Here is a 27,682-nt window from a genome sequence, read left to right on the forward strand (position 1 = left end):
AGAAAATCCATTATGTGAGGACTTTGGGCAGAAAGCACAGGAGGGTACCGAATGAGGTCTTCATTGTGTACCTGAAGCCTCTTTGAATGTGAGTGTTAATGTGCTTTTTGAGTGGTGCTTTGCTCTCAGCGATGTCTGTAATTAGGTGTAAAAACCCCAGTGATATGTCTCCAGCTCCTGTTCAAGGTTATTCTCTTGGTGCACTAAATTGAAGAACCCTTTCTGCCCCAGTAATTCTTCTGTTCGCTGGTCTAAATGAAGTTGTCTTTTGCTTAATTTCCTCCAGATTGATGACAAGTTTCTGTGGGGGTATTTCATCTATATTTATCGTAAAGGAAGAAAAAAAAATCATTTGATTAATGCACAGAGATGCTGTGCTGCTCTCCGTGATTCTGGCTGACCCCACGACCTTTCTCCATATTCTCTTTCTCAAATCACCTCAATCACAGTTTCTGTTTCATTCATGAAATATTAATCTGTTGAGGAAAATTAATAATTTACCATTACAATTCAGAATCAGACATCAGACAGTCACCATGAAATAATCATTTTCCATTTGCTCACAGCATATTGATAATTCATCATTTCTCTGCGCTCCAGTCTTTCCTCTGCTCATTTCATTCCCCTCCTTCTTTTCCAATTTAATTTTTTTTTTTGTAGCTCTGATCAGTCCGACACCTGGTTAGGGACCAAGACTGTATCGCTGTCCTGTTACCGTGCTGATTAGAGGGTTAGGAGCCCCCAGAAGAGCCCAAAATAAGAAGGAAACGGGGTGTGAAATGAAGGCTGTAGGACAAATGGAGCATCTGTTTCTGTAAGCCAAGCTGGGGAGGCGGAGATTTAATGTAAATGAACAGAAAATACAAACACCAGGTGGCTTGAACACGAGTTGCCTTCAAGTGGAAAAAAAAAACCCTAAGCCGTTTTATGTTCAGTTTTCTTTTTCCAATGAAACAAGGCATCACTTTTTATTTCATTTAAGCTTCTCCCTGAAGCATGAAACATTAGAGAATGAAGTACAGCAATAACCCTAATGGCTCCTTGTTAATACTTCTCATTAGTCATAGCAAATAATCAGTTTTTTTTTTTTCAGGGTTAAAGATTTAATCCTTAAGGAGGGATGATATGACAACAAACCTCAGCACGTCTATCGGGGAGTATTAGCATGAGAGACTGAATGCAAATATCTGTTTTAGTCTCTTGCTTCCTTTTGCACCCAAGCTGTCCTCGAGGTGCAAGGTGCACAAAAACAATCTGTCGTTGTCATGGGACTTTAACCATACAGCTGATCCTTGGATCTGTTTTTGTATTTGCACATTTCTACCCTTCATGTCCTGTGTGGCTGCTGAGCAATATACTTATGACTTTATCAGGTACATTTCACCGTTCAGTTTAATTCAGCTATTATTTCATGATTACAGAATGTTAAGTTTATTAAAACAGTTAATATAATCTAAACAATTCAATACTAAGCCTCAAATTTAGTCTAAAAGTGAAACCTGTTGACTTTGCATTGAGCAAACTTTATTACACATAAAGGTAACACAAATATTTCTGCTTATTTAAAACATTAATATGTATTTAGGATCAACACCAGAATGAACACTTCAGATATTATAAGAAAAAACAATATGAAAAAGATGTATATTTAAACAACTGAATGATTTCTATAAGTTAAGAGAAACACAAAAACAAAAATATAATCATTAAAAAAGATGAATGATGCTAAATTTACCCCACAGCTACTACTAAAACTATGGAATATACTTTTAAAAATAGCATCTATGACCATTTAAAAAGATTTGTAGTGAAGATGAAATATGAGAAAATCATATTATACATAAGATGACCAACAGAAATGTCTAAGTTGTTAAATGGTGGCAGAATTAAAGATTTTGTTGATAAAGGACGCTTCTGGAACATTTTAAGGAAACAAGGATTTGGAGAGCAATGTCAAAACCAAGCTAGTCCACATTTGCCCAATTACAGCAACCAGGATGGATGGACATTCTTTGATACCAGTAACCCAACCAAAACAAATTATTTTTATGCATGAACATCTAATTTTAAGTGTGACCTAGCCAAGATGAATAAACTGGATTTTTTTTTGTCGGGCTTCAAAACAAATTTGATTTTAACTGTTGCAATGTTGTTTCCATTAAATGGTTTGCGTGGGATTATCGACAGCTAGTTATGCTGGCCAAATTACACATGACTGTAACATGCAAATAAGAAAAAAACTTGCATAAGCTGCTGGATTTAGACCATCTGAATGAGACATATTCACACATTACATTTGTTCTTTTATTCTTTTGTCCTTATGATGTTCATAACTCTAATAATTTAGGGTAGATTTTGGGTATCATGAGTAGTTGGAATACAACTTGTTGAATATGTTGTTGATGTGTACAGCATAAATGCATAGAATATGGAATAACATGGCTTCCTAAATATTGTGATCAAAGCACTTCAGCATTTGGTTTCCTATGTTTCGGGAATCAGACCAGCAAGACGACCACTGGGTCAAATAAAGCAAACTCTTAGGGATCGTTCAAATTGGCTCTGGTGTGAAAGGCTTTTTAGATGGAATCAGAAACAAATGTTCAGCTCAAAATTATGCAACACTTTTTTTAAATCATTCAAAACATGAGACATAGCTGAACCTGGTTTTTCATTGTGCAGCTCTATCATTACAGATTAACTGTTAAAAGACTTAGCCTGATTTTTTGGTAGCATTGAATGAAATGGTGTGAAATGATTGTCTTATTGATGATATCTCTCTACGGCGTTGAGTGTAACTCTAGAAAAAGGTTGCATTTCTCTTTGCTGTTGGATCTTTCTCCTCTGTGATGGGCCTAATGGTGTTGGACAGGTGAAGCAATGGAGGAGGATGACCCCAGCTGTCTATGTGCTCATCACTAGCTGCTGCGATTCATTTGTTCAGTTCCAGGATGCCGGTCTTTCCCCATAGGGCAGTACCCAGCATGCCCCGTCTCTTCGGTTCATAGAGAAATTGCCTCAGAAACTGAGCTGATGAGGGAGACGCGAGAAGCAGACCACATGGGTGTGACTGTTTGATGTTTCAGAACTTGGATTCAGACTGTACTGACTTGCCTCACTAAGCTCTCTGCCCATGCAGAAAACAAGCCCGGGTTTTATCCTCTGTGAATTTGTGCATGCATCTGTCGGCCTATCTGCTAAGCAAGTCTTTCTGCGTGTGTGGTTTTGTTTTAGGGATGTGTTCATTGTAAAACATGACCTGGAGAATTTTGCTCACTTCAAAGGCTTTACCTTCTCTGCATTAAAGGCACCCTGCTTATTACCCAGGCCTGCTGAGTCACTGGCATTGTCTGTTTGACTCGCATGCGTTTGAGCAAGAGTTTTTGCACTTGTTGATCCCACAGTCAGCAGGGAATGCTTGTTAATAATACATTTACATTTTTTTTTTTCTGCAACTGTCTTCTTTTGGTTCCTGAATGTTTTACAGTCTCTCTTCCAGTTTTTCTGGTATTCATTTCTCCCTCTTCATTTCCCTCTTCCTCTGCTCTCTTCAACTTTGCCTCAAGGTGGTTTTAACTGTTAATGATCTGTGGGATGCATCAGCACAACTCCCACTTTCATAGGTCTATAGTAGCGTCCCTGATGTTTTATTTTGTCTGTAATGTATGAATTGATTTATGGATAGATGAATGGAGATGGTAGATGATCAGGGTGTGGCAGCCTTTGTGCTCTCTCTGTAGGATACTTAAGAAAATGTTACAAAACTGAAAATAAACTTTTTAAATGTTTATGGGGTTAAAACAACACCTGAATGACTTTTAGATAGCAAGTAAGATATATGCTGAGGGGATTTAGTTTTTCATTTTACTGTTGAGGTTTATCCTGTGTCCTTTGCTGTAAACTAAATTATCTTAGGGTGAGACACACAAGGAGGACACAGTCAAATCTGTAAGAGAAGACCAAAGTCAAACTTTCTGGAATTTCATTGCCCCAATGGCCAATTGATGTTACAGCAAGTATAAAAAGTAAAAGACAAAGTATCAAAGTTAAAAAACAATAAAACATACTAAAAACTAAACAAAACTGTCAGATACAAATCAATACATAATGGGAAGAGTACAGCAGTGTGTATCATTGTCGACCGAAAGTTGCTATGAACACTAACAATCAGGCGCGAGTCCCCCTACCTTGTTCTGCTATAAAAAGAGAAATTGCTGTAAAAGTAAAACTTGGTGTTCCTGCAGGACAACGGTCCAAATCAGAAAGCCTAACTTCAGGTCAAATATCCCACCAGAAATACAATAAAAGTATTCTGATGGCCAAAAGAACCTCACAAAAACATTAAGGCATATCGAAGAGATGTATCTACATATTTGAGCCTCTATTTAATATTTGATGAGAAATTAAAATTTATTAAAGATGCATGCTGTGTAATCGCTACCATGTAAAAATAACAGGTCACGTAAATAACTTAAAGCTCTAAATATATAATAAGTTAGACTGATGAGTGTATGTAAACAAAGCTGTATTATGTATTAAGCAGGATATAGGTTTTTATGTTTATGCTTTAGTTATCTAAGTGATGCGTTAACCAAAGACTCGCTTGGTCGCCGTCCTTTACCATATTGCAGATGTTACTTTAGATACGTCATGTCTGTTTCAGCACCTGCTGAGCGGCCTCTGAGGCAGACGTTCCTATGAAGTAAAATGTTTATGTATCTCTCTGATGCTGCTTTGAATGCGATGCTCTTCCGTCCTCCATTCTGCTGTCCTTTATCTCTACAAGGATGGGAACAGGTGGAAGCCTGAGGATGAATGTTTCAGTGTTTGTCCTCATAGATGCACTTACAAGATATAAGTCAATTCCTTATGATGCGCCGTTTTAATATAGCAAAAAAGAGAAACTACGGTGTCTGTGTTTGTATAAGGAAACTGTAACTCTGAGGGGTTGTTTTTCTTTCTGCTCAGATTAATACTGTCGACAAACACATTTTCTTCCTTTCTCATGACAAATAATGACATTCATTTTTATTGTTTCAGTTTGAATTGTATTCCTCATTTCTGCCCTATGGCTACCTCGAATCATGCATTGCTGAAATGACTCGTGCCAAGCCAGGAAACATCCACAGATTCAAATCTCAACGGCAACTATGCAGCAGACGTGTTGCCGTTTTTTTTATCAGCACATTCTCCTTTTTATTCTGTTGACTGCTCAGTTACCTGTTGGAAGTCGGTGTGTGTACACACGAGTGTGTGTTAAAACAGAGTCCTGTTCCCACTGGAGCTGTCTTGACTTTTATTTCCTGGATTTACAGCAGAACTCCAAGGAGCCTCGCTGGTTATTTCCATGCTGGGATCTAAAAAGTACATGAGTTTTCAGTTCTCTCTGCTCTAGCAACTTAGGTGGAAGAATGGGAGGAAAAGAAACCAGTATGGAAAAATATTTGTTTTTCCAGACTTCATTCCATAGTTTTTAGCACATTCATCATTGTTTTTCATCCGTCCCGCAGCCAATCATAAACATTTGAGAACATTACAATTTTAAGCCTGAAAAGATGCAATGTTTTGACAAATATGTGTAGGAAACCTTCGTTCTGTGTCTCCTTGTCTGTTTTTCCTCTTCTTTGTTTTTGCTACTTTCATTTCATTCTGCTTTCTTCCACTTCTGATCTCATCTTCCCTCTGGTTGAACCTTCTTTCACTCAAGGGAATAAGTGTTCTCTGACAGCCTTTGCAGAAATCTAGTGGATGTGATGATTGCGTCAGTGTGACAGAGAAAAGAACACAAAAGGTCAGTTTTCCATTTTTACAGCAGTTGGGTTGAGGTCTGATAACACCCCAGGTCTTGTTGTAGGCGCGTTTATTATGCAGGCCGCACTGAGTGCGACCCAGCTCTCATAGAATGAGCATTGATGTGGGTAATATGGCAGTGAATAAAGGTTTAACACTAATCCCTATAGCAATCTGTGGTCGTGAAGAGCTAATTATCTTACAACTGATGTATCCCTCTGTCTCTCCCTCGCTGCCGTTCAGTCTCAGTCCATCTCACATATGCATGCATAAACACTCGGTGGTCTTCTGCAGCCATTAGGCATGGTAATGGGTTGGGTTTGCGTTAAACTCTTGGACATTAATTGTTGAGTTGAGCAGTAATTTGGAAGGTAATGGTCCTGTTACATGCAGCTTATTATCTGCAACTTGATGCTTGTGAACAGGCTTACCTTGGACTTTGTCATCATACGATGCACTTGTTTTCATAGCACTCTCTCTTTTTTTAGCGGATATTGCTGAATCACAAATCCTTTGTAGTATGCTTCAGGATTGAAGGGTGTTCTAAAGCCATAAGTGTTTATCATGAATATCCAGCATCTCTTTATTTGTCTGGAAGCAAAACTAGACTTAGTTTTTGGATTTGTATGTTTTCTTCTGCAGCTGTCACTTTTTCTCCATTCGGTTGTATGTTTGTAAATTAAGTCGCCTTAGGATGCATGTGTGTGTCCAGTGGGTACTTTTTTTGAGAAATTCTCACTTTTTATTGCCATGTAGGTTGCCCGTGCCTTTGTTTATGTAGGGATGCTGTTTGCTTACATTCCAGATCCACATTAGACATTTGATCATAACAAAAAGAGCAACAGTAATTTGTTTCTCATCTAAAATTAAACTGCAGCTATTGAAATATATTTCAGAAAACTACTAGGAATACCAAGCCTTGTGTGAATCTTGCAATACTGAAAAAGCTAAATATAAATCAAATCTTCAGTTGGCTGATTATTTTTTATATATTTGCAGGTGAAATTGTGTAAAGAAGCAAAAGTGTTTAAAGCATTTTTATTTTTATCGAGAAAGCCCCAGTCAGTCACATATTAGCTATAGTGCAATCCCCTTGGAAAATATTTGACTTGTTTTGTTTTATTTGCAAACATATGTTTTGTAATTTATAATGCATGTGAATTAAAGTATGACTTAAAACTACTTTGCAACGATGCATGGTTTTGGAAACTGATGAAATTTCTCTATTTTGGTTTAAAATTTCCACAATTTCACTTGCAAAAGTCAATTTTTACTCCTCTTTTATTTAACACTCCAATATTCAACATCTTGGGCACTAACATCTGTTCCACTTTTCAGGAAGTGGGATTCCTGAATCCCACTTCCTGAAAAGTGGGATTCACTTTTCAGGAAGTGAATCCCACTGTTTGGGGCTGATGCTCAGCCCCAAACAGTGGGCTGTGGCAATTCATGACACTTGGATTTGTAATTATGTGACTTTCATGTTGAAAACAGATATTTGATTCCTGTCATCTCTTTTTTGCTAACCATCCAAATTATTTGACATCGTACAAACAATAGATGTACATAGTGCATAATATGTGTCAGACCCACTTTTATGGATATGTTTGTAATTGATTAATTCAATCATTAAACTTTTATGCCAACATCTTTATAAATGACCTGATTGTTTGCATTTTGTTATTGTATGTAGCTCTGGCTCACTTGGTTATTTGTGTACAGTTTGGACGGCTCAAAATAATTAACTGCAGGCTGGGATCAGGGAATATCTGGTATATGAGAAAAATTAAGCACAACAAACACATTAAGCATTTATATGTGACTAACAATTCACTGGCTGGCGTTCTTTAAATTATTGCTTTTTATCCCTAAGGCTCTTAAATGAATTACTGTTACTGTTTGTAATTACATGCTAAGAATGCATTGCCAATGGCAACAGCACATTAAAACAAAATATACAGAGGCTTCTTGGTTCTCTCAGAGCATTTTACAGGAGTCACTGAGACCTGGATCTGTCACCTACATGTTGTTCATTTGTCCATCCATTTGTACATATTCCATCTCCCCTTTATTCATCCACAGAATAAAATAGGAATATCCAAAGTGCAATGCAACTTTTTTTGTGTGAGCTCCGTTTTTTAGCTTTTTAGCTGTTTTTTTTTTGTAATGAGCTCTATATTGCTATGTCTGTGAAAATAACTGGTGACTTTTGCATTGCTATGGAAACCTAACTTCACTACATGTGAGAGAACATATGTTGCACCAGCGCCAAACCGTTTTAGCTCATTTAAAGAGCAGAGCTTGTAGAATGGAATGGAAGATCAAATTAATGTTGCTGTAATTATAGCTGGATTAATTAACTTTACTATAAAGTTAGCATTAAACAATGCATCACTCAATGCTAACACAAATGTAGAAATCTGAATGCAGGATTTGCAGTCAGGGCATCTTCTGGAATGTGCCTGATTTATGTAAAACCACAAAACAACTGGGAGTCATTCCAAAGTGGACAACTAGGCTTGGACCGCTAAACAAACTCGATGTCAGGCATATCTTGAATTACTTTTGTTTAAAGTGTGAAACACAAAGCCCCGAATAATGGTCGATAATTTTCCTCCCACAGATGCTTTCTCACATTCCCATATGCCTCCTGGGGGTTTATCATATTTGCCAAAGATCTTATTTAGTGAGGATTAACATTCAGTCAACAAGATCAATGTCATCTCAACTTTGAAGGCTTTGGAAAGTGCTGTTCCCTTTAGGGAGCGAAGCAAAGCTGTCTGTTGCTGGCTTTGTGATTCTCTCAGCTTTTGCCAACTTCTGCTTCGTGCTTCTAGTAACTGCATCAATACGAAGAAGAGGTGTGTATGTGTGCAGGGGGGGTTCCCTCCATACACCGCTGAACAGAACAATCCAATATGGGCCAGAGCTTTACCGCCAGGCATCGATAGGTACGTCACCTCAGCAGGCTGTCATTCTGGTCCAAATTGGCCTCTTTAAGTCCCATTTTTCATCATTAGTGTGAGACATAAAACTGATCTCTAAGTAAAGTTTAAAGTCAATTTCTGGTCCATCTCCATGGATTTTGCTAGGCAGTTGCCATGGGGACAATAAAGTAAGGGTTAAGAGGTTCAAAGTTGTGCAGACCAAAGAGTCTCTTGGTGGTTTAATTCTTCGTTAGAGTGAGAAATCACCGACAGATATGCCACTTAGTTGAAGACCACAGCTTACAGGATGCTAAAAGAAAGGTGCCTTTAAAACCATATCACTATGTAGCGCACATTACATTTATGATTACAAACAACAAATCACCTTTATTCATAAATCACATTTAAATACAACTAGGGTTGATGAAAGTGCTGTACAGTAACACTTAATGCAACGTTAAACGTGCAAGCAAATACAATCAAGAAATAGATTAATGCTTGGAAGTCAGGAGAGGAAAAAGTGTCTCAAATCAAATTGCCAATGGAGAGCGCACACTTAATGAAAGGCACAATCTTCCCTTAATGACCAATCTAGAACATCCAGGAGGAGCTGTTCAGGTGATCCAGGAGCTGTGCTTTTAGAATAGGGACAGAGATGTTCTGTGGGATGTGTTAAATTCATTGTTTAAAGAAGATGGACAAGTAAACGCCTCTCCAACTGTGAGGGATTTGTAGTTGTACAGTTCTGTGATACCTAAATTAAGTTTTGTAATGCATAATAGTGAAATCACTGATCATTTTGTTTGTGACATAAGATGCTGCTTGATGTTCATTAAGGGTGGAACAAAAGATGTTGACACAACATCTCACAATATTAAAATACCACAATATGTCTTATGAGATGAAATGCAATTCTGATCCTACTATGATGTCAGGGTGAACGCTTTGAACTAGACATTTTACTTAGAGACAAGACAGGAAGAGGTTCTGGATAATAGACAAAACTCTTGGTAATTTAAACATTGTGATCTTTGCTCTGGAGTGGCAGGGCAAATTGGTGAAATTAGGCCCACAATCCGACACAAAATGACACAAAATTGTTAATGAAGTTAAGTACATTTAAGGTAAAAGGTGAAAATTGGCTCCTTGGTTTTTTCTGCCATCTCTGGTCTGTCAGAACCTTTTACTCTACTCCTTGATTGGTTTTGACTTAATGTTTATTAACCTCAATAAGAAAACCAAGAAAAATCAGTTGGAACAATAAAAAAATGTTTGATGCAAAGTTTGATTCTTATTAGGAAATGTATTTGTGACATTAGACTCACTTCTCTGCATCTGTGATTTTTGTCTTTTTTTTTCTTCAAACCAGCAGTGTGGAAGGTCACCTTTTCTTGCTTCTTGTACAGTAAAATGTTTGTGTATTTATTTAGAATATTTGCGGTGTGTTTGGTTTGCTGAAATGCATGTAAAAAAAATCTTTCCTTTTTTGTGCTTTCACAAATAAAATAGGAGTTTAAGACGCAATGCTTCATCCTTTTCTACAGTCTAACAAAGGTTAAATAGTATCTGAAGAATACTTAATAACGCTCAAAGATCGGAGCATTATTTAGTTTTTTTTTACTTTGTACACTGCTGCTTGCTCAGTGTGTATCTGTACCTTTACCTTGTTTCCTCTAGAAGAGTTTCAGGTGTGAGATAAAACCTCACAATGAAAATATTTGACGGGCCTTTGAACCTTATTCTCGGACGGACCTTATTCTCAGCACAATCTCTAGTATTCATGTGTCAAAAACAGCTTTTTGGTGAACCACTCTGAAACGGATCACTTTGGGATTTAAAGACTCTGGAGGAGGGTTTTTAGGGATTTATGAAGTGCTGTAATGACAGCCAGCACTTTGCATTTAAAGGTGTAAAATGGGTCCACTGTGCTTTCTTCAAATCTGCTTCCGATTTCCATCTGACACGCAACAAAGAGTTATTGATATGTTCCCTGGGAAAAGAGCACACTGGGATCGAACCCTCAAGAGGGGCGTCGAAGGGCCCTGACAATGTTGTATAATGACATTGCATTTAAAAGGAGAAAAGCATGTCCTTTTGGGTTTCTCCACCATAGCTTCTGATTTCCATCTGACATGCAACAAAGCACTATTGATCCTTGGGGAAACAGAGCAGGAACAAAATCTCTTCCTCATCCCATGGAAACTGCTGTTTAGGGTCCCTCTGGAGCAAGCAGGCACGCGCTGTCCATGCATATCCACAATCAGGCACAGCTGAAGCCTGATAAAACTCAGCATGGGAAACTCATGCAGAAACTGAGGGCTCAAGTCACTGAAAAACGACAGGTAATTTTGAGCTGAGTGTGGAGCGCAGGGGGAAGTAAGGCGATCAATCACTTTGGTGATTACCCATGCAGATTTTGGTTCTTCCTGGCTTCATCAAGTCCGACGACGTTGACCGATTCAGGACTGCTTGACAAACGAGTGAGGAAGAAGCACGTACCGTTCATATGCAGAGATGGCAGAAGATATTTTTGGGCTAGTTTGTGAGGAATAAAGTGGTAAAATGCTTATTTTGTTCAGGCTACAGAATTATGGCTGCTAAGTAGGTGGTAGTTACTTTTCTTGTGAGGTATTTGAAAACGATGGGGCAGGTTTTTATATGGATTTTTCTTCCAAATGTGTCTGTGATGGCCACAGCTGGAGAAAAGTGGATTTATTGATCCCGGGAGTTTCATTTTTCGAACATAGTCATATTGCATAGGCAGCTTCGATTTTTGAAAAATACACGGTGTGCTTTGAGATAATTTTACGGCATTTTTGACTCAGTGGAGAAATGTGAAGAATTCAAACCTTTGTAGAGAAAATGAAGAGCTTTACACCGCTTTAGTCAAACTGCAAGCACTTCAGGTGATTCATGTACATTTACTTTATTATGAATTAAGCCGCTTTAGTGAATTTAGAGGAAATATGTGGATTAAATGGAGGAATTATTCATTTTCTAACACATTCTCCAAAATGTTTCGTCTCATTAAGATACAGAAATAGACCCAACAATAATAGATCTACAGTGATGAGCTACATGTCTTTCTGTTTGTCATTTTTTCTTTTGAATATAACTGATGACCAGTAACAGAAATAAACTGAAATTGATTATTATGAAATTGTCTCTGTGGGGCTGAAAAGAAAAGCACACATTATTGGTCACAGACTGACCACAGATTCGTTTTCAGATGGATTGCCCCCTATGTCGTGGATTATTAAGTATCTGGAATGTCTCATGACAGCTTATTTTTAGTTTTCTGGCAGAATCTTGTCAGTTTTTTTTTTTTAAATACCCAGTTAATCCAAGGAGTTCATGATATCTTACAATTCCACAGCATCACAGATCCTAACAGTGATCAACAGGTATGCAAATTAATTCTTCTGGCTCTTTTCCGCAAGCATCCAATGGCATTTTGATTCAGTTTGGGTGGTTTTGCATGACGGTTTCATCCCAGCTCTAGCAGGTGGTGTCGACATACTTTGAAAGGTAGCGCAGTGCGATCTGTATGTCACACAAACACAACGCAACGAAGGACGACACAGAAGCTATTCTAAACATTCTGCTCAGCTCGGCATTGTTTTTATGATGCACTCAGTTTCTGTTGTGAGTTTTTACAAATGGCAAGTTGTATCAATGGAGTTGCTTTTGTTTGACAACAGTCAGTCTTCTACTCTTGGTTCGTCTTATTTGACCAAAACACAAATGTCCAGTAAAAGTCTCAGTACCTTGTTTTTTTTTTTGTAGCCTCCCTAAGAATCAGTTAGCAGGTAAATAGTAGAAAAAGAAGCAGACAGGCATAGATTACTTAACTAAACAGCCATGAAACTCTTTTTATCAAATAAAAAAAGTAAAGTTTATTTTAAGTATTCATCAGTTACATTTGTTTTATCTATTTACTTATGTGGGATTGTTTCCCCCCAAAATAATTAAACTTTCCAGTGTATAACTTTAGTCTTTCAGAAATGGACGGATATATTTTAAGACTTTTTAATTTTTAATTTTTTTTTTAATTTTTGTTTTTTTAGCAGGGGTGCCAATAAATCACCAGGCCACCGTAGAAGCCTTTAGATTATTCATACAAAACACTTACTGTCTGCAGTGTGGCTTTGTTGGGTAGTCAGTCAGGCGGTCGCAGGGTTGTTATGTCGCTGCTGGCGCTTGCTGCCCTGTGTAGCCCAGCAGCATGCAGTGCTAACACCACACACATGAACACCCCTGCTGGTGGTTAAAGGTCTGCTCGAAGTGAGGACTTGACAGCATAAACACACAAACACATACAAGCATGCTCCACTGCCTTTCTTTTTGTTGTGACCTGCTTTGGCTTTCTTACCAAAACTGGGAGCAGGGGAAGGAGCTGCTGGACAAAAGCCACCTGAAATAGACAATCAAAACTGCTTTGCAAAGTTTAATATTTGAGTATTGTATTTTTAGAGCAAATCTTCCTCCGATCATATAGAGTCAGATGATTACAGCTACACCGTATATAGGGGTTATTCTTAACGGAAAAAAAAAATGCAGACTGGAGAAAAATAAAAATCAACACTGAAATTAGTAACATTTATCTTCTCTGCACAGTCTCTACTTTCATGTACATTTGAATACATGGAAGGTTTCAAATTCCCCATTTTTTTCTTTCAAATATACCAGAATCTTCTCAAATGTTCAAACTATCTAGAGTGCTACAGTCCTTTGTGAAGAAATTATGTCCCGTTTCGTTAACAAAATAACTTTGATTAACCACAAAAACCAAGTTTGATTTTACTAGCATCACCTATTCCTAATTAATACCAGACCTGCAGAATGAAGAAATTCCTCAACTAGAACCTGTCTGTCAGCATGAAGTAGGTTAAAAGTCCTCACAAAGCACAACTTCATGGTCTGATAAAAAGAAATTCAAGAACAGATGAGGAACAAAGCCTCATCTGGAAAGAGTTATAAAGTCGTTCCTAAAGGCTTTGAGACACCACAGAGCCACAGTGATAGCCATTGTTCACACGTGAAAAAACATGGAACCTTCCCAGAAGTGGCCAGCCTGATAGTATTTTTTTAAGAGTGCACTGATGACTCTTCCAGGAGATCACAAGCAAGCCCAGAACAACATTAGTCTTGCTGACCTCATCTGCTTCAGTTCTGGTCAGTTTTCATCATTCTTTGTTAAAAATGGGCAAGGAGAATGACCGGGTGTCGGGTTGTTGTCTTAGGCACAAATACAATACACAGAACAGGAAACTGCAACACACCAGGGAGTTCATCTTTGCATGACTATAAAACCAAAAACAATAACATTTTTGGTATGGCCTAGTTAAAGTCCAGACTTGGACTGCAATGGTGAGTTGCCTCTGGCATGACCTTAAACAACATGTTGTATCTGGAAAACCCTTCAGTGTGGCTAAATTAAAACAATTTTGCAAATATTTGCAAAATTTCTTGTGTATGATTTCAAATTTAAGAGTAAATTGTTTAAAATATAAAAAAATAAGAACTCGAGGGTGTGTTGTACAGGCTTGTTGAGCTAAAGCACCTCAGACTTGTTTCTTAGGATTACCTGAAACATCCAACGGAGCGACTTCTTAAACAAATCTGCTGGACAGGCATAAAGATGGATTGTAACAGAATGTGTTGCAGTGATTTCAGTAATCATTTTTAATCTGTGTGCTGGCGGATTCTTTCTCACCTCGGCCCTGTGTTCACGAAGCCCGCTTAATTAGACTGATTGATTAGACGGGGCGATTCAAGACTCTCATCACGGCCCCTCATCTCGACAGCGCTCTAATAAGATCAGATTTCTCTTGTGCTCACATGTTCACCCACAAACACCGAGCCCACCCACCCACACACGCACACGCACGCACACACACACACACACACACACACACACACACACACACACACACACACACACACACACACACACACACACACACACACACACACACACACACACACACACACACACACACACACACACACACACACACACACAATGCTTGTTTGGCCTGTCATCACGCCTCTCCATCTTTCTCATCTTTCTGACTGCCTGTCTGTCACATGCATATTCAGCCAGATTTTACTGACATGAAAGAAGCAGCCGAGCTTGCAAGTGCAATACACTGAAGACTCGAAGTGAAGTTATGTTAACATGAAAAGATTGCAAATCTCTCATTCCTCTTCATACCTCTTCGTTTTCTTTCCATTCCCTTCCTTCCTGCCCCATTCTTCTTCTTCTCTGCCTCTAACTGTGATGCATCCTGTGTTCTCATCTCATCATGTTTCATAAATATGTCTGGTCCCCATCTTTAGCCAAAGAAAACATTGCGCTGGAAAGCAGGAATCTCACATCTGTCTAGACTCAACGGTGGACTCGCGCCCCAGCGTCCGCGCTGCAAAAGTCTGCCGCCCCGTTCAATTCCTTTCACGTTTGAATGTGGAGAGTCATGCACATATTTTTCTTTGTGAATGTCAATGTGCATTGCTGTAGCAGCAGCTTCCTGCACTCAGCAAAGAGCTTCTTCTCATCAGCACAGTAAAGAGACTCTCCTTTGCTGTTGTAAAACTTTACTGCTTTCCGTGTTGCTTTTGTCTCCAGGCATCGGATATTGCAAAGGATGATAGGTATTCATTTAGATTTTTGCCAGATCACCAGTCCTCTGTATCAATACAGCCCATCTGAGCTCTTTAAAAAGAGACACACGCTAGTGTGTGAGTGTGTGCACGCGTGGCTTTATGGGTGTACATTTAGGACTGTTTGTGATGAGCCCACTGCAGTATCACCCTCTTGAGAGTATTTATGGAGAAGATGATTACTGTGGAAGGAACAGAACTTTGATGAAAATCATCCCACTTCAATTTGTACCTCACAGGCTGGCAGTTGGTGTCCCCGTTTATAGATAACATTGTAAAGGTCCACAACTGCACTTGAGAAACAGAATGCACTCATAAAGAAATCATGTCCTCCTGCCTTTGATTGCTGTTCTGTAACTGTGTTTGAACAACTTTATCTCTAGAAAATAGTAAATGGTGTTGCTGATTCCTACCTCCAGCTGGAGCAGGGATGCATCCAAACACTGCAGGTCGGTAGGTCCCAAGAACTGCAGTTGGAGACTCCTGGTCAAGAGACAAATGACTTCCATGTCCATTTCTGATATTTCCAGACGCAGTGCCTGCTAGCTTTTATTAATCTCTCAGAAGCCAGACTCATAACAGAGTGAAGACTAGACGTGAGGAAGTAGTTTCCACACGAAGCCACATTTATAAACAGTCATGGACTAATGTAGCTTTGATGGTGGTCGGTTGTATACATCTGTGAAATACTGAGCTCCATTATCGTTTTACATGATGGCTGCACATGTAGTCAAAGTAATATAAGTAGTTGAATATTTCCAGCTCACTCTTTCCCTTTTCTTGCGCACTGTTGTTACACAACATTTTAATGTTCAGATTTTCCTGTGCTGCAAGCGCCTGATGGATTTCTCATATGCTGCAAAGCTGCACATGTGTAGCCCTTAACGTTCGTCTTCCTTTTCATGTGCTTTTCTTGTCTTTCTTTCTCTGACTGTGTAGCTTTTATTGATTATTTTGGTCCTCCTTTTAGCTGTTGTGTACCTGATATCATAAATTCATATTATTAGAATAGGATTTTGCGATCCGTTAACATTAGCATGATAATGTTTCTATCAAAGGATACTATTATTTAATTAAATTGAGGATAACTGTTGAAAGCCAATTACGTAGAAAATCTTCTGCTTCCACTTATTACACTGAGCTCTGGAGCATCAGTCCACTAATTTACCATCAGCTTTTTCATGGAATTATCGTTATAATATCAGCCTAAAAATTCACTTTGGTTTGGCCATTAAAATCAATCAGCTGCAGCTGTTGAGCCTCATTTAATCTGTTCTAACACTGGCTGGCCAACACAGAAGCCTCAAAATCCACTTTTGTAGATAAATGCTGGAAGCATGGCAAGAATCTCTGAATACATGCTTTGCTAGTAAATAAAGAACAACTTTAACTACTGGGTTAGTCTACCGGCTAACACATACATTCAAAATTAAAAAAATAAATAAATAAAAAGAACAAAGAGACTAAAGTAAGATATGAAAACTTTGTTGTGTTTGTTGGTAGTTTTAGATTTGTTGTCGATAAAATGAAGCGACAGAGGACTGAAGCAGATCTGTGGTCTGTTCCCGTCTCCTGATTTTGCATTTGATGGAGTCAAACGAGCCGTATGATAGACCATATTGACCAGCTTAAACGCCCTTATTGGATGAGAAGTGGCCCTGAGGTGCTGTCCCAGCGTTTTGAACAACAGACCAACCAGACGAAAACCACACACTCATGTAAAGCACCAACTCTTTTCGCTACCACAGCACTCTGAACAATTACCCCGCAGCTCTTTAAAGCACACACACAAAGACTATCTTTATGACTGCAGCATTTCCACCATTCTAGCTCGCTGTTATTTTTTTCCCCCTGCTTTTCTTACCTCCTTCACCCAGAGACCATTAAACTAGATCCCTCCTAAAAGGCTGTAAGGCCTCTCTTGGCTAGCCACTTCTCCAAAAGCCATCCCATCACTCTTTTCATGTTTTTAAATCAAAGTCCATGAAAGGTTGAGAGAGAGGGAGAGAGAGAAACGGAGGAGGGGGTGAAGCAGACTGAAAGTTGGGACGGGTTTTTTGTGTTTGTGGGCTGGAGACAAATCTTAGTTACAGAACCATGTGGCCGTTTTCACGTACACACTGCTGCTGCCACGTGCACAAACTTAATTTGATATGGAACATGCTCTCCTGGCCGGTTCTGCTCTGCTGGGATTTTACTTTTTTCTCCTCCATCTCCCTCCTCACCTGCTGGGAGTTACTCTAGATGTTTAACTTGCTCTTTTTCTGTTATTTTTTTTCCTTTTCTCTTCTGCTTCCAGACACTCAGCTGCACCCACTTTCCTGCAGCACAAACACTAGAGTAAAACAAAGTCTGGAGGTTCGGTGTGTATCAATTCCTTTGCCTCCCTCACACGAGGTTTTGATTTTGCTGGTGTTCAGTCTTTTCGATTTGGTTGGTAGTCAACCTGAAAATGTTTTCCTTGATGGTTTTTTGGCAGAAGTCATGTTAGGGTAACTCTGGCCAGCTTTCTTCACCTGCCAGCTGTTCAGCTCAAGGTTGTTTTTTTTTTTTTTTAAGTTTCAGACCTAAAACAGCATTCATTTTACAGTATATTCCTGGATTCCCAACTTACTCTGAAAGCCCAGTTCCACAATCGTGACTGTCTTAAAACAGGAGATCTCTTCTGACTGCAGTAAGTGGTGATGGGCAGTGTGATGGGTCCTAAAACACGTTTCATCCAGGTATTGATTGTTTAAAAAGCAGCATTTTGTTGAAACTTGAAGCACTGGGAACTGGAAATTTTCATATGTCCCTTATCTCACATGAAAAGATGTCTTACAAAACAGAAAAGCCTTGAGAAAGCTCCTTAATTACTGTAATGCCAGTAAAGATTTTTCATTTGTCTAGCATATATATTTTTTTACATGGCTTTGCTTAACAAAAATGTTAATAAATGCAAATAAATTATATGTATGTTTTATAGCTTTTTACATCTTTCCGTTGGTATTTTTACAATTTAAATTTAATGATGACCTCCTAGTGTTTTAGGCTCGTATATTACTTCGAGTCAAAAAGAAATATAAACCTCGTGGTAATTAATAAGTTTGGACTGAATGAAGATATGTGCACATCTTATTTACACTGTTGCAGCTAAGCAACTTTTTGAAATAAATATATGCTTTCTAAAAAAATGTTAATGAATGTTGTTTTGGGACTTATTTAAAGTTTAGATATTTATCTGCAGGTGCACCACGCTGTCCTCATCTCTTTGTTCAGTTTTCAATTATTACCTCAACCTATTCTTCCTGTCTCTGATAACTGCTAATACTTTGCACTCACACTCCTTTATGAGGCATTTTGCTCTCTGGAAGCACTTTGGCTCCTTGCAGATAAGGTGAGAAACAAAGCTTTGAGCTTCATAGGAGGTGTTTTACCCTGATAAGCCATCCTGTGACTTGGTGAAAGATAAATGGAAACCTTGTTCTTCCTTTTTGTGATTTCTCTCTACCTTGCTGTCTCCCAGGGTTTTTCATCTTCCTCTGCCTCGACTCAGTAACCTTTAAGGTAGTCCAGGAGGGGGGTAGTGGGCAGCGATACAGGAAGAAAGAAAAATGAAGAATGAGCAAACATTAGAAAGAGAAAAGGAGTGCTTAGATCTAAAGGTTTGAAGTCAGGAGAACCAAAAGAAGACAAAGGAATTATGGACAAGTAGTAAGGACTAGTTTGTTCATTTTGAGGTTCCTGCTATTTGAAAAAAACTGAAACCAAAAATTTGTGAAGCATCTCTTTACAAGTAAATGTGATCTTATAATATTTCTTTAGAAAAGCTCTTAAAGAAATTAATCTGATGTGAAAGTGATGAGCTTGAAACAAAGTTGTTTTTTTAGGGACATCTTAGCAGAATATCTTTTTGTCTTCCTTTCCGAAACTTTTATGTCAGCAAATATGAACCCAACAAAAAAAACAGCTACCACTGTCTGTCATAATAAAGTCACCAGAAGCTGCTTAAAATGTTCATCTTCCTTGTGGATCTCTGATCCATAATTAGCCGTTAGTTTACAGACAGTGAATGATGAGGAAAGGTCTAATATCATAAGCTAATGTCTGTGCTTACTTTTCATTTTACTCTTTTTCCCTCTTTGTATGCGTCTTTGTGTAAAAATGTAGAAATCGATTTAGCTTCAGTGGGTGGGAAACTACTAGTTATTTGCTCATCAAACATGCAGGATAAATAATAAATAACACAAGATTAATGTTAATGTTACTTAAAAACAACACACCCTTTCTTTAATTGATAAAAAGATCATGTTTTGCAAGTGCCATCGGAAGCTCTTTCTGTTTATTGCCCTCATGAACAGAAACGTCTGTTGCCACTCAACCCCTTTGACCTCCTTTCTGCTTTTTGCTCCTTCATAACACAGGAAGATGTTTGGTGGTGAGTGTTTTCAGTTGTTGCCTGCTGTGCCTTCTAAACCACATCGGTTGCTCTGCTTTTACTTCTAGGAAAAACTGTTATGATTACTGAGTCACTAAAGAAACGGTCGTAAACATTATTATGTCCCTTACAATGTTAATATAAAACGGTCATTTGGTATCCACCCTGCATCAGTTTCTCACTCATCAATGCCCCTTTGATGTTTCATACCCACTTTTAAACTGATGATTTAAACCAGCTTTTTATATTTAAGTCATGAAATGTGTTTATATGAATGACATTACTAATATCTACTTGCACTGGCTCAGTAGCTCAGTTATTCTGGTTTGATCAGAGATGATGATCCATCACATACCAGAAGATGGGACTGGTTCAAACGTGGATCAGAACCGCAATCAATTAGAGCTGTGGAGTAATATAAAGTCTTGAACGAAATAACATGAGATTTTATTACAGTTTCCATCTCCATAGTTTATGAAAAGTCAACGGATTTGCCATTTTTGTTGTCTTATGTCGGTTCTATCGAGCTGAATGCAGTGAAGAACTCGAACACATGCGGAGCTTTGAAGACATAACCCAAAGTTAAAGTGTTTCCTACTTCTGAGACAAGTCTGAACTGTTTTTCCTCCTTTCCCTCTTGTCTTTCCTGTTGTCCAGGTGACTGATCAGTCTGTGCGGGCGGTAGCAGAGCACTGTCCCGAGCTGCAGTTTGTCGGCTTCATGGGATGCCCTGTGACCTCTCAGGGTGTCATCCATCTCACTGCGGTGAGTATCAAACCAGTTCTTCACTTGGATTATCATAGTAATATTAAATTATCAGTGGATGATTTACTGTAGCTTAGGAACTCCACTTATGTGCTTACTTATAAGTTGAAGATAACATACTTCCCGCTGTCCTAGTTGAAGATAAACTCCCTTGTTGCTTTGTAATTACTTGTTTCAGTAAATGTCGCCAAAAGTTCGTTTTTTGCTGTCTAATCGGCTTACTCCAGGCCAGCTCCTAGATGTTGCTGCAGGTTGTCTCCAGGGGGTATATTTAACTTTTATGAAATGAATTCAGGCACGCACTCTGTTTTTATCTCTGACTTAGTTTTCAAGTTATTTTGTGTTAACTTTTAAATCTCATGAAAGCTTAATGAGATGAATCCTAATAATACGCCGCAGTTGCGACTACACCCCGCTGTTTGGATATTACCATGTTAATGAGCAGTGCTCCGTGCTTAAAGCCGTTCCATGCTATATAATGTAAACGCGGACACACGCGTATGTGTTCGTGTTATAATTGCTTGAAGTAAATTCACAGGAAAATCCCTCACCTTGTTTTCCTTGTCATTTATTTCCTTTTCCCAACATGGCATCCGGCTGGAGTGCGTGCAGCTACAGAGTGCATCTGTGTATGCTATGTCCACACCCATGTGTCCTTCTGTAATACAATTCGATTTGTGTTTGATGTACTTGGGTGTACACTTGAGTGTGCACACACCTCAGTGGACCTGCATGCTCCCGTTTCTCCTCAAATGCAATTACAGTTGTGTTAATAGGACTGAGGCACCCGATGCCGCGCTGCATTATTAGATTAAACAGCAGATTAATTTGTGCTCGTAGTTTTGGCCCCTATCATCTCTGCAGCCTCCGCTGACCTTGGCCATGGTGTTGTAGACAGACAGTAATGAAGCCAGCCAGTCATAACAGCATTAGCATACGTGGAGGTGGACGCAGGCACCTTTGCACACACAAACACACATCTACAGACGAGTACGCTCATTATTATTTATGGAAGTATTAACCAAGGTGAACATTTAGGAGTTCAGAAGAAGAAGTTCATAATTCTGCTAATATTTATAGATTTTTTCCAGCATTCAGAGCCACAAGCTTAGTGGATCGTATCGTTCGTTTGGATTTGACGTATTTTCAGTTCCGTTTGTTCCTACCAGATTCACTGACCTTGAACTTCCTAAAATCCCATAACAGTCCAGAGCTTTATTTACAAAATGTGCAAAATACCCAGAGGACGTATCAGAAAAATAAGAAGTTGTCTGGTTTGTCTTTGAAATTATTCTAGAACATTTCTACTGTTCAGAAGCAGGGCATTTTAATATAGTAATTTGTTTGTGACCATAATCCACTCTTTTTTTCATAATATTTTTGAAAATGTCTAATTAAACATTTTTCATTAATTTATTCCATTACATTTGATGTGTCCAAAAATGAAATGGCTATCTTGCACAAAAAACATTTACAATGTAAATTACACTTGGAGTACAACAAGACAAAACATGTGAGGTAAAACTTGTTGCATATATCCAGAGATATTTAGAAGACATAGCAGTAAATATTGACCATATGAATAAATGAAATATTACAATATTGTTTTCCTCTATTGGAACAGTTTTGATTGTTATCACAAAACATGATAAAAATTCACTTTTTACAGTCAAATCTGTTTCAATACAACTTGAAAGAACAATTCACATGTTTAAAAGCAATGAAATATATTTTTAAAAACAGTCATAAACCGAACACATAATTCGCTTTAACATTTTGGAAAATTGTAGCTTACAAGTAAATTATTTTATTTACTCAACTAACAATATACAAGTATCTGTTTGGAATCTGTTTGCATTTTCAGCACAATTAAGTTTAAGTAGAGGCATAAAATAATGCACTTTGTTTACACTCAATTTCTCTTCAGTGTTGTAAAAATGTTCAAATACTAGTCGCCCCATGTGCTGTTAAAACGCCACATTTTTCTTATTGGCTTATAAAGCTTACCTTTATTATTGCTAACATAACTAACTGTTCCTCAGTAAATTATCAGATTTGTTTATTGCTCAGATCTTCAGCAGCTTGAAAAATTACAATGTCTGAATTAATCAAGTTGCCTAAATTAGTTGAACTTTTTAATCATATTTATTTTCTATCACATTCGGTTTTTAATTTTTAGAATTCAATATTTTAACATAAAAGCATCTCATCATCTGGTTACTTCTTAAATGTTAAGCATTTTAAAGAAGAATAAACTATATTCCCTGGTATTTAAAAGAGCTTTTCCCATACCTCTTGATAAATACATATCTATTATTTTAAAGTATGTTGTACTTAAAAAAAAAGTACATTTAGAAGAACCATTTATTTTTCTATGAAACTGAATGTCTTCAGATACAAATTTAAAAATTTCACTGCATTTCATCATAATTTCTTGTAAGGCAGAGGTTGTTTGATTGCGTTCTACCTAACTTGCTCACAAAAAATGATGTTCAGGGTTTTAGTGTTTTTCTTGACAGTCTTCTTTTCTCCAACATTTGGTCTTATCTAAACTTCTTATAGTTCACCCAAAACACACTGAGCTTTATTTTTTATGTTATAATAACTCTCACTCTCTTCACATATTTTATAAACCTCTAGGCTAGGTATTGGGCTAACTTTAGCTAGTTTTTTTTTCTCTGTTTTGATATACCTAGTCTGCTAATGTATTTTCCCTGCCGTCCCAGTGAACAGTTTGCAGACGAATCTTACAGGAAGAGTAGGCCTACTGTTTCATAAACAAAACACTTGGCTTCGGACATCACAGTTATTAATGACAAGTGTTTCAGCAGCGTGCTGAGCTGTGTTCAGGTCTCACTTGCACAATTTTCTGTTGAGCCTCAGGTGATTTGCTGTTTGGTCAGGATTCAGTTCAGATTTGAGTCCAGACTATGAGGATCATTGCCTCAGGCCATTATTTTTTGACTACGAGGAGCAAAGAGAGGCGATTTGCGCGTGTAGAAGATCTTTTTTGAGAATGTTGGCTTTAAATGGCAAAGAAGATAAAGACAGAAAATGCTAAGCTATGGCGAGTAGCTGTCAATATTTAACGAGTTTCTCTCTAAAAGGGAAAAGATTTTGTTTGGAGGACGTTCCAAAGTAAATAACTAGCCATTTGATATTTACGTATTTCTGTTTTTGTATAACCACATTTCCACTTTCATCAAACATGTATTGAAATATTTAAAGTTTTATGTAGTTTTCCAAGCAGTTTAATATTTGTTTCATTATTGGCCCGAAATGACAGTATAACTAGTTCCTCCCTTCATAATATCTTCCAAATGGATCTGTCTTTTCTGACAACAGTCAATTTATTTTATTTCTTAATTTCTTTTCTCATTTGCTAAAGGGGCCCCAGACACATTGCTTTTAGACTGAATCCATTGAGAAAAGCTATTATGTTTTCCAGAAAGCATTTAAAATTTAAGCACAGATAAGTTCATAAGTTCAGTCTCCTGTTGTAATCACTTTTCTTTCTGTTATCCATCTCTCTGCCTACATCTCAGTCATTCCACCTCATCCTTTTTCCATCTCTCTATAATCTCTGACAGCAATTATCTTGTTTGAGAGTTGATTCCTCCTCTCATTGATTCCCACCTGGTCCCATCATCTGTCAATTTAAAAATCATATTCTTGCTTTTAGAAATCGTTGCATTTCTGATGACTCCACGGACCTCCGTGTGGTTCCAGGACTACGGCTCTCCTTTCTTGTTCGATTATTGTGCTCTCCCTCCCTTCTCCTTTTCCTGGCTGATCACACTCTCTCTGATAATCTTCCCAACTCTCTCAATTTCTACTTCTGAATAAATAAAAAAAATAGGTGGAGGAAACCATCTACTTTTATTTATTCTCTCCTGTAACACCTTGTTTTTCTTATATTGATTTGTCCCGAGTCAGGATATGAAGAAATCAATTACAATTGTATTTTCTAAATAGAAAGAGCTGGAGGTAGAAATTGGCGACATGTTGTGACACGTTCGATGCAGTCTGCATGGTTATGCCGTCTGCTTTACAGTGTCTCCTCTGTCTCTGTTGAGGATCACAACTCACTGTTTGTGCTCATCAATCATCTTCTGCTTTGTAACTAAAAGACAAAACGATGTTTTCTCTCTGCCCAGCAAATAAACACTTCCCATACTAGTTGTTAATTAAACACCTCAACACGAGATAAGAGAAACTGATGATTTCAAGGGCAAGTGTTTGTGGCCGCCAGGATCTTACTGTAAACTTTTGTTTACGGTTGGTTTTTAGATTGAAGCTCAGTGTTGGCTCTGAGCTTTCGACATAAATAACATTTTTATTGATGAGGTCTGTTATTTCCCAAGGCTGCGTTATTGATGGAAAACATCTTGAAGGGGGGCTCTGTGGGTGTCCTAGAAGCTTTAGTGATTTGGCGCTAGGTCTCAGCAGGTAATTCGAGAGAATATGTATACTGTAATATATAGTCCAAGTGTTTACAGTGGCTACCACGCTAACAATGTGGAGAAATGCGCCTTCAAGTAAATGTAACTTTTATTGCGGTAGCAGGATCTCATACTGAAAAAAAATAGGAGAAATTGTTGAGTGATGTTAGAAATAAAAATATCAGGATAGGCCCAGTGACACAATTATTGACACCCCAAACATTTGCTATAGTTTTTGGTAATTATTTGCTTTTGCTAAGGTTACATAGCACTAGTGGTGGCCTTTATTCATCGGTATTTATACATGAAAAAGGCCAGGGAGTTTAACCCAGGACCTACATGGAGGATTGTAGCCTCCGTGTGCGGTGTGCCTGATCCACCACTGAAGTACTTGGCACCCCATCAGTTACTTTTTAAGTTATTAGTGTGCCTAGAACACATTAATTGACTACCTGTTTCTCTAAGATACAAATATTGCTCTTTCTAGCCATTGGCAGACCTCTTCGACATGAACTGCTTCCTCAACCTGTTTGTCTGATGCCTCATTCAGAGAGGCTTTTGCTTTGCCTGTTACTGAGCAGTGGACATGCATTCATGGATATTAATGTTTCCTTTTAGCCTACACCTGTTTTACTTTCTTAGCTTTTTAAAAATTTTTTAATAAAAACTTTGAAACTGATAAGTGTGTATAGCTGTGTAATATTACACCTGAACACAGGTGTAATATTACACCTGTGTAATATTACACCTGTGTAATATTACACCTGTCTATATATCCACCTGTCTATATAGACAGGTGGATGAACAGTACAGTAATTTTTTATTTAGTTATATGTAGGTGTTGCATATAAGGTTGAAGTCTTTCCACAGCCTGCTGTTCAGATCTGTGTGTAAAGTATTTGATTTATGTCTACAGGCAGTATATTACCAGCTTTGTTAATCTCATTCTGCAGCTGTCTTCGGTCTGTAGCTTCGAATAGACGAGGAACACCCTGAGAGTTATGATGTAACTTTTATAAGCATTGCAACCTGTTTGTCTTTTTTGTACAGTATTTTTTATTCTGTTTTCTGTATTCATCTCTTTCCCTTCTCCTCGTGCCTTGTGTGTGTTATATTTTTGTGTGTGTGTGTGCGTGTTTCTCTTTCTCACATTCATGCTCTCTCTCCTTCTGTCTCTCCATCTTCCTGTCAAGCTGCTCTTTTCTTCTGCTGGTGATTAAGCCCAAGGTCGGCTCTATCACAGCGTCAGTGTTTGAGAGCTGCTCTCTGTGCCAGAGAGCCTTCATTCCTCCAGCTTTAGATGTCCCACCGATGGCCTCCTCTTCTCTTGTCATGCCTACCCATAATGCCCCTCCTCATACATCAGCCTATCACTGCCCTTAGACACTTTGGGCCGCTGAAGGGCTTTTGCTGTCTGTGCGAAAGTTCCCACCCTCGGGACGGGAGCCAAAGTTATAACAAATGGGGAGACTGTTGAAGAATGCGTCAGAGATGAAACGAGGTATATTTGGACACTGTAATAGCTGTGTGTTGTCTCTATGATGTGCAGAGCTCGGATGTTTCTGGTCTTAATTTGGGGCCTTGTAGATTAATTCAGCCGTGCTGCTTCAGTGGTTTTGTTGTTCTTCTGGGGAGAAAAGTTGGGACCTTTTGATTAATGCGCTACGAATTTGACAGAATTGGACCACGGGTAATACTTCATTCTCTCTTTGTGTGTTTATGAGCATATAAAACAGTCTGGTTCATGACAGCTAAGATATTTAATTTCATAACTAAAATCATATGCTCTATTTTTCCGTGTACAGTGTAATGTGCAGTGCTTGGTTCAGAGCATTCAGAGCTCAAATTAGGCTCCAAACCAATAAAAACCACATACTGTCTCTAAAAAGAAACTATTTATGCTTCCTAAAATTTTCCATGTTTTGTCATTTAACCACAGATTTGTGCATATTTTGTTATTTTATATGATTAACCAACAGAAAATAGTGCAAAGTGAATGGAAAGTTACAAATAAAAATCTGAGAAATCACATATGCAGAATTTTGGAGTTGGTTCTGAATTGTCCATTTTTAACACTGTTGTTCATGATTTTCTTTTGCATGGCATGTTTGGATAACTTTTCCCTCTGGTACTGGATGCTGTGCTTTTACTTTTTCACTTTCGAACATGTGCCAATAAGATATTTTTATTTTTGCAACTGAAGCAGCTGATTAGCATCTAAAAGCTCAAACAATACCTGGTCTTTGACCCCGCATCCTGAAGAAGTTGGAAAGGAGTCTTCATGGATGCAGAGCAGAACGAAAGAGTAGAGAGAGGAGAAAGTTGAAACCATCTCTTCCATTGACAGTAATTGTCAAGGACCACATATCCAGCTCCAATGTCTCTCTTCCCAGCTGTGATTAGCTGGAGTTGCCAACAACTGATGATACCATCCAGGGTATGCTACTTTCGGAAATTGTCTGAGTTGAGATACGACTGTCATACAGTAACAGTCTTCAGTCAGAGACAGCTCCACATTGATTGGAACACTGACTGCTACACAAGATCCTACCTGCCCACGGCATCACCATCCACAACAACTCCCTGAAGATACGTGGCTGATATAAACTACGGCGACATTTAATTTCACTTGGGAATAAAAACATATTACTGAACTGAATTGAACATACAGCCACAGC

The 27,682-nt window shown here is 38.2% G+C and overlaps 1 protein-coding gene across 1 annotated transcript in view; it reads left to right on the forward strand.

Moving 5' to 3' along the window:
• fbxl17 (F-box and leucine-rich repeat protein 17) overlaps window positions 1-27,682 on the forward strand; it is a 242,826-nt gene that overhangs the window by 52,675 nt on the left and 162,469 nt on the right. Inside the window, exon 7 of the mRNA XM_008418318.2 lies at window positions 20,455-20,562. Within this exon, the coding sequence (XP_008416540.1) occupies window positions 20,455-20,562 (108 nt within the window). The remainder of the gene's footprint in view (window positions 1-20,454; window positions 20,563-27,682) is intronic.

This window comes from Poecilia reticulata, linkage group LG9 (genome assembly GCF_000633615.1).
Source record: "Poecilia reticulata strain Guanapo linkage group LG9, Guppy_female_1.0+MT, whole genome shotgun sequence".
Classification (NCBI taxonomy): Eukaryota; Metazoa; Chordata; class Actinopteri; order Cyprinodontiformes; family Poeciliidae; genus Poecilia; species Poecilia reticulata.